At 41.6% G+C, this 8,255-nt stretch overlaps 1 protein-coding gene across 1 annotated transcript in view; it reads right to left on the bottom strand.

The window, feature by feature from the left end:
* PRPF19 (pre-mRNA processing factor 19) overlaps positions 1 to 8,255 on the bottom strand; it is a 220,285-nt gene that overhangs the window by 149,495 nt on the left and 62,535 nt on the right. The window contains exon 7 of the mRNA XM_018571734.1: positions 5,144 to 5,185. Coding sequence (XP_018427236.1) covers positions 5,144 to 5,185 — 42 coding nt within the window. The remainder of the gene's footprint in view (positions 1 to 5,143; positions 5,186 to 8,255) is intronic.

Genomic DNA, 8,255 nt, shown 5'->3' with positions numbered 1-8,255 from the left:
CCCCCCCACACCCCTCCGGGGGGGCACAGGAAGAAGCGCTTCCTGCTGTCAGGATGGCCGAGCGGTGAGGGGGAGAGAAGCTGCGCCCGCAGCTGTCAGGACGGCCGAGCGGGTGAGAGATCGTGCGTGGCAGAGCGGGGGATCGGTAAATATAATTGATATTTACCGATCCTCCGTGTGTGAAGGACAAACACTGGAGCGATCGTCTGATCACTCCAGTGTTTGTAAATAACTGGGGACACATAGTACTATGTGTCCCCAGTTATGAATGAACAGGCTGTAATTTACATCACAGCCTGTTCATTCAAGATTTTCACTGCAGATTCTGAGAAACCGGGAGGAGGTACAAATTGTTTTACGCACAGGCGGGACAATGAGGGTGGGGTGTATCAGCCATTTGCCCACTGTTTCCATTGGAAAGATACCAAGTTCATCCCAGAGGAGTCAGATATGGCAGCCAGACTGGAGTACAGGGCAGAACCAGTAAGATTTAGCACAGGGTACGGCCAAGAGGGATAAACAGAAACGGGCCTGACAAACCGCATACTCACTCTCTGGCAAGTCAGAGACAGGAACAGGCAATGAAAATGTCATGGCCCTGAGCCTGGGAGGGGGCACTGCAATAATTCCTGAGACTAGCATCTACATTACACAGAAGCAGAGACTTGTGTTTACATAACAAAACTCTGCAGGACTGTTGCAGTGAGATAACCAATGTTAACCACTTCAAGACCAGGTGTTTAGACCCCCTTCCTGGCCAGGCCATTTTTCAGTATTCAGGGCTGCGGTACTTTGACTTTGTCATGCAATGCTGTACAGAAATGAATTTTATACCATTTTTTGGGGACAGATAGAGCTTTATTTTGGTGGTATTTAAACACTACTGGGGTTTTTATTTTTTTACTATAATTATGAAAAATTACAGAAAATTTTGAAAAAAATAAGTTTTTTTTACATTATATTAGGAAACATTTATTATTACCCTTTTTTTCCCACCAAACTTTATTGCTATCACATATGGGGGCTATAGATTTTCGATTATGCAGCGCCAACACAGAAAGATACACTATATAATGTGAACAAATATTAGTGACTGTACAATGTAATGTGCATCGTGATAAATAAATGGATATGAAGGCTGCAGCAAAAAAAGACCACACGGGTCAAAGCATAAACATTTTTCGATTATGCACCGCCAACACAATGGTAAATTAGTAATTATATAACGTGAACAAACACCATTAATTATATAATGTGAATAAGTGTTATTCAGTGAAACTAAATCAAATACATGTGAAACTGTGTCCACTTTTGAAAAAATTGAAATAAAATTTAAAAAAAAAATAAAAATAAAAAATACAGAGTGAAAGAGTCCAACCAGTGTTGTGTATTTCTTTTTTTCAAACACGTGAATAACAAAAAAGTGTTCCAAGCATGAGCAGGTTGTGAGTTCCTCAGGGTATATACACACCACAATGTAGTGGCTGTGGTAAGCAGCCTGAAGAGCTTTTAGAGAAATTAATTATCCTGAAGTTGTGGTGTCCCCGCTGCAACTCTCGACGGTCTGTGACCAGTAAATGGTTTATCTTCGGGATCATACAAGAAAAAAGACCTCTCATAGTGTAGAAGTTTCAAAAGGATTTTATTCGAATCAAATAAGACTAAAACAACGAAATCCACAGGCAAAGGCCGAAAAAAAAAAATTTAAAGAAATTGTAGCGTGGTGTAGCGTGAGGTTAGGCCCGCTCCGACGCGTTTCGTCTTATCGACGTCCTCAGGGTTTACCGGTCACAGACCGTCAAGAGTTGCAGCGGGGACACCACAACTTCAGGAGAATTCATTTCTCTAAAAGCTCTTCAGGCTGCTTACCACAGCCACTACATTGTGGTGAGTATATACCCTGAGGGGATTTACACGGCATTTGCCGGCATCCCCAAACAAACATCACGGAACTGTTTCCTGAATTCAGAACCTGCTCATGCTTGAAACACTTTTTTGTTATTCACGTGTTTGAAAAAAAGAAATACACAACACTCGTTGGACTCTTTCACTCTATTTTATTTTTTTTCAAAAGTGGACACAGTTTCACATGTATTTGATTTAGTTTCACTGAATAACACTTATTCACATTATATAATTAATGGTGTTTGTTCACGTTATATAATTAATCACTAAATTTACCATTGTGTTGGCGCTGCATAATCGAAAAATGGTAATACATATGGGGGCTAATTAAACTCCCCTATGTGATAGCAAATTATGTGACGGGTCCTCTTTATGGAGACATCAGGGGTCTCCAAGTGGGGGGGACCGTTCGGCACACCATACACGCGATCCGCCGGCTCTACAGCCGGCGGATCGCTTGTATGGTAACAGGCATCGGTGCCTGTTTTTAAATACCGGCCATTTCCCGACGCCCGCTCAGATCTAGAGACTTTTTTTTACAACGGCCAGCCGAGGTGGTTAAATAATTTGCAAAACGCTGCGCTCTGTGTTTGAATGGAGAGAGTTCCCCAGTGCAGGGCCGGCCTTTGGGTGCCGTGCGCAAGAAAGCTTTACAGTGCCCCTAAGTGACCACACCTCTCAGTGACCACACCTCTCAGTAACCATACCCCTCAGTGGCCACACCCATTTCTCCAATACCAGCACCATTTAAAGCCTCCCATTTTGTTAAGCCCCGAAAGAAACATTAAAAAGTATGATAAAAATAAAACTGATTTAAAAGGTACTAAACTTCTAAGCACAATATACATATTCTTATTACATAAAACAACAGTAGGCAAATTAGTGGTAAACAATAAATGTCAAACTAAAATAGAGAGTCTATAAAATTAAAGTGTCAGGATGTCATGCAGACCCTTTTTTGAAGTGCATCTAGAAAAGTGAGCTGAGTAAGAGTAAAACAGAACACAAAACCTAGACTACATGTTAAATTACTGTATGCACAAATATACGAAAAGTGTATTCGGTCCTGAAATTTCCCTTTTAAAATGGTAAAAGAAATTGAGGACAGAGTCCTCAATCTCTTTTCCTAGTCTCTGTTCTAAATTAATGGAAATCACTCAGTACAGAGGCAGAAAATATTTTTTATCACCAGATTATGAATGGGTAGAAGCCTCTAAAGCGAGTGCTTCTCCGCATTCAAAAAAAAGTCATGAATGAACAGGAAGTGATAATAAAGCAGTTCTTGTTCATTCATAACTGGGGATACATAGTACTCTGTGTCCCCAGTTATTTACAAACACTGGAGTGATCAGCTGAGGAGGGAGCGCTGTCATGTCGGATGGCCTAGCGGTGAGGAGAGCAGATATTGCAGGCTGTGCCGATCCGAGGTTGAGCTGTGTCGGCTGCCTTGTGCCCCTGCTGCCATAGCGCTCTGTGCGGCCGCACAGCTCGAACACCGGCCCTGCATCAGTGTCATGTTGGGGTACTGTATTCACTAGAAATGTTGGCTCCGGGGGTTTAAGGGAAGCTGGGCACTGGCAGAAAACTAAGTGATACCAGTGGCTCAAGACCAAGCGAGGTTAGGGATAGAGTGACTGCTCCTCTACCACACTCAACACCAAACGTGAAGAGTCTAAGGAGCGCCAGGTATTCACCATACCCACCCATCCAGACCCCCCCCAAGGAGAGATGGATTTTGCTGCAGGACAGCTCCCAGGTTGTGGGCCTCTAAAACACCTGCAAGGAAGCAAAGGGATACAGCTGCAGCATGGGCATTATCTGGATACAGTAGCAGACAGGGGAGAAGTTTGATTTAAAATGAAGGTACAGGAAAACTGTTGCACTGTGGTTGAGGAACGCAGAAGGAAGTCTAACATCCCGGCTGATCAGGATACACACCGCAGACACACAGGACTGGATAGTAGGTACTCACAAGCAGTGCAAGTGCAGGAAGTACAGCTCACTCATAGCTCAGGGGAAATTGAATGCAGCTCTAGGAACACAGTTTCAAGGAACACTGGAATCAGCAATACAGGTGGTTAAACAGTGGTTCACAGGGATTCTCAGGAAGTAGGGTAAAACGTCAAAAGACAAAGGGTCTGGCAGCTAGCATACCAACACTTTTGTTTAAACACTGAACAACAGGTGCACTAGCCTTTTAACACAGAGGATGAGAGCAGATTGGCTTGAAGCTGGGCACCTCAGATAGAGGGCAAATCCTGCACAGGAAGTGTGACAACCAGCAGCTGTTGATTTAAGAGGCAATTCAGCGCTTTGCAAAGTCTTGGAACAGCAAAGCTGAAGAAAAGACATCTAACCTCCTGGAGAATAACAGGCAAAACTGAGCAGGATGGTTAAGGGATGGGTTATAGCCCCTAGTGGCAGGTCTTAAAGACCATTTTCACCTTTGCAAATATATTTTTTTTAAATATGACAGCAATGTGCACCGAGTGTACATGAAACAGGCATATGCAGGTGCTGTGTAAAAACCCAAACATATTTTTTGTTAGCTTTCCTGTTCATCGCATGTAAAAATGTCTGCCTGTGTTTTTTTTCAAGCTCCTTCTCACCTCTCCCATTCATTAGCATTCAGAGTGGCAGCCCTCCCCCCCCCCCCGACAGTGTATTGTCTGTAAATGCAAAGCTGCTGTTTGCTGATCATGTTACAATGAATAATAATAGGGAGGGGAAGAGCTGTTTAAAGCTTAATTTCCATCCGACCCTGGTGTCTGACTGATTTTCCTGTGCAGAAAATTTTAAATTCTGAGGCTTAAGGACGAATAAAAGGTTAATTAAAAAGGAACACCTAAAATGTAAGTCATGGAAATGTGCACATGTATACATCATCACTGCACCTCTTCCTTAGCACAATAAATGTGCATCACTTGCAAAGGTGGAAATGTACTAAGTTTTTTGGGCCTAGTGTCCAGTCTTCTGCAGGTGGCAGTTTAATACACAGTTCATGGTTATAAAATGCTGTTTCCCTTTATGGATGACGCAAGTACATTTTTATGATACACAGTGCTGTAGCAAACTAAATGTCAGTTAGGGTTAACATCTACAATAACAAGGCAGAAAAAGGATAAAAAGTACAACTAATTTTTAGAAATTAGGAGAGATTACACTGCATTCTGCAACTCTGCAATATTTTCTGCATTCCACTTAGATCTTTAGAAAAAATCTAAATCTCCTATCTTACCTTCTTACGTTCAGTGGTAAGCACGGTAGCTTTGTCTTGAAGCTGCAAAAGCAAAAGTTAAGAGAAAAAGACGTTAACATTTTTTTTACTTCATAACATATGAAATTGCATGCGAGTTTTCACCCTTGCAAGCCAGTATTTTACACGTTTGTGATTATGAATTGCCTAAGAATACCTTTTTTATATAATATTTCTTTATTGTTTCTATATATAACAATACAAACATATAAAACATCCTGTTAAGACTCTTCCAGGGAGAAATCCAATCAGACACAGAAGAGAAAGATATTCATGACCTCTTCCTAAAACAGCCACCATAAATTTCCCTTCCCATTGGTATGAAAACCATTCTTCCCCCCCATGGGTCTCAACTAAAAAAAAAACAAGGAAAGCGACAACCCAAAATCCCTCCCATCCCTAAACTGCCCCCCAAAAAAAAACAAACCAGATGAATTGGAAAGAAAAAAAAGAGAAAAGACAAAAAAAAAAAAGTCACAGTCTCATCTCCTCCTTCCCTCATTCCTCTCCCCTCCTGCAATGGACATGCAACCGAGCCTCACATTCCTGGTAAGCACATGGTAGTGATGTCAGACTATCCATGGTTTCCATGTCACCATAAATTGAGGGCAAATCCTGCACAGGGAAGTGTGACAACCAGCAGCCTGTCCTGGGATCGCACTACTAAATCTTCAACCCTTTTAAAAAAATTAATTTCTTTGACCCAATCTTTAATTTGAGGTGTATGCTCACCTACTCATTTGAGTAGGGATGCTCCAATACCGATACAAGCATCGGCGGCGATACCGAGTATTTGCATGAGTACTTGTGCAAATACTCCGATACAAAAAACGAGTACCTGTGCCGCGTCCGCCATCTTCAAGGACCCGAAACCGCAGCACACAGGACCTCCATAGCGCCTTCAACGAAACAAGATGGCGGTGAACTCCTCCCCCAAGTGCTCAGCCCTCTGCTCCATTCTGACCTCTTCTCCCGCTGATTGGCCGATTGGATGATTGACAGGCTTCCTCACCAGTCAGGAGTGACTGGTGAGGAAGCCTGTCATCATCCAAATCGGCCAATCAGCGGGAGAAGAGGTCAGAATGGATCAGACGACAAGGCTGTGACACGGAGTGGCTGAAGCAGACGGAGAAGACGACACAGCAGGTTAGTACTGCAGCACCATATATACAAAAAAGATAAACCAGCTAACAAGAGTGGCTGGTTTAAAAAGGGTTAACAGAGGATCGGAACAAGTATTAATATCAGTTTTGGACATAATCAAATCACTAACTGGTTTTAAAAAAAAACAAAAAAGCATGACATACAATTATAAATCTTCAGGTATGCAGATCTGTTTGTATAATGTGCTCTCATTCATATATGCTAATCAGCTGAAACCATGTGGGAAAGAAACTGATTTTTTAAGAAGGTGCTACTATGTAACTGCCTTGTTTTTCCCACTGGAGATTAATACGTGTATTTCAGATACCAGCGGACACCAAAGGATAATACGTTATATGAAACGTATTATCCTTTGGTGTCAGCTGATTAGCATATATGAATGAGAGCACATTATACAAACAGATCTGCATACCTGAAGATTTATCATTGTATGTCATGTTTTTTTTAAAACCAGTTAGTGATATGATATTTATGGTTCCATAGCGGTCCATTTTTAAAAAGCCAACCTTGCCAGGAAATCTGGATTACTTAATATAGGGGAGAGAGGTCCCTCAGTCTGATATATTATATAGTTTTATTGTCCTGTCCCACATTTTCATTAATATCCTAACCAATGGAGGTAGAGGCCCCTTGATCAACCTTTAATCGTGGTGAAGTAGATCCCCACACATTTGATTATATGAACCAAAATATTTCAATATAAAATCTTGGAATTTTAATCGGAATAGTCTGAAATAGATTGGTAAGATATCCATTTTAAATCAACTCCATCCCTCCCATCTACGAATGAATTTTCGGGCCCCAACTATTTAATCGATCCTGCATCTCCACCAATAATTGCACATAGTTCAATTCGTAAACGTCCGATTCTCGTAGCGCCATATGCACCCCAAGATTTTTAATGCCCTGCTGCCTCCACCTGAATGGGAATCCAGCCCGAATAGCCTCCCGCTCCTCTCTCTGGGCCCGTGCCTCTCTGGGGTATAAATCCCACCTGGTCTAGATGCATCATTGATGAAATGTGGGAGAATACCTAGTTATTAACTATTTTGTTTTTTGGAAAGTCTGCACAAACTTTGTCAAGTGTTAACATTTTCCTTGATTACATGGGGGCTGGCTCCAAATGTATGCACTTAAGTTAAGTGACTTAACAGTGAAATGCTCACATCGACATTGAAAGCATTATATTGTTTCTACTGTTTAAGCACCATGAAACAAAATCCACAATAAAATAAGTTGACAAAGTTGGTTTGCCTGTCCTTTCTCAAAATATGAGTGTAAACTTTATAAAAAAATAAATAAAAAAGGTGGAATTACTCTTAAATAAATGTTTTTTCCCAAATTCAGATAAAACTGTGTTACACTTTCCTTAACATTAAACACAATGATAAAACGCTCCTTTAACCACGTGACTAATTTTCAAATGTCATTAGATGTGACCATCCCTGATCTTTTTAGCCTTTTTAAATGTATTTATACAAAAAAAAATGTATCCATTCTTTCCAGTGTAACCTCTGACTAAATAAATGAAATGTGAACATTTTCATTTGTACCAGAAACAATAGCTCACCACCACTACAAGCTCACTCCTGTGACGGATTACAATCTCATGTTTAATTTACTAATTTGTATTGAGATTGTAGTCCATCATGGGAGCGATTTCGGAGTGGCCTCTGCTCATTTTGTACAAGTGATCTGCTGGCTTGTCTTGTTCGAGCCCCCTGCTCTTCTGGGGGACCCAGGACCACAGCAATGATTTTGGGATGGAGACTGGGAAGCAGTGTGATCAACAAGACAGGACAATGAAGATGTGTCTTGCTGCACTCCTTACTGCAGTGGTCACCAACTAGTGGTCCTTGAGAAAATGTTGCTGGTCCCCGGGCCCTCCACCAGCACTGCCACTCCTGCAGGCACACCCGCACCTATGTAT

This window comes from Nanorana parkeri, unplaced genomic scaffold (genome assembly GCF_000935625.1).
Source record: "Nanorana parkeri isolate BGI_ZX_2015 unplaced genomic scaffold, ASM93562v1 scaffold1824, whole genome shotgun sequence".
NCBI lineage: Eukaryota > Metazoa > Chordata > Amphibia > Anura > Dicroglossidae > Nanorana > Nanorana parkeri.
The sequence above is the reverse complement of the archived record's forward strand: the minus strand, read 5'-3'. Positions and strand labels throughout refer to the sequence as shown.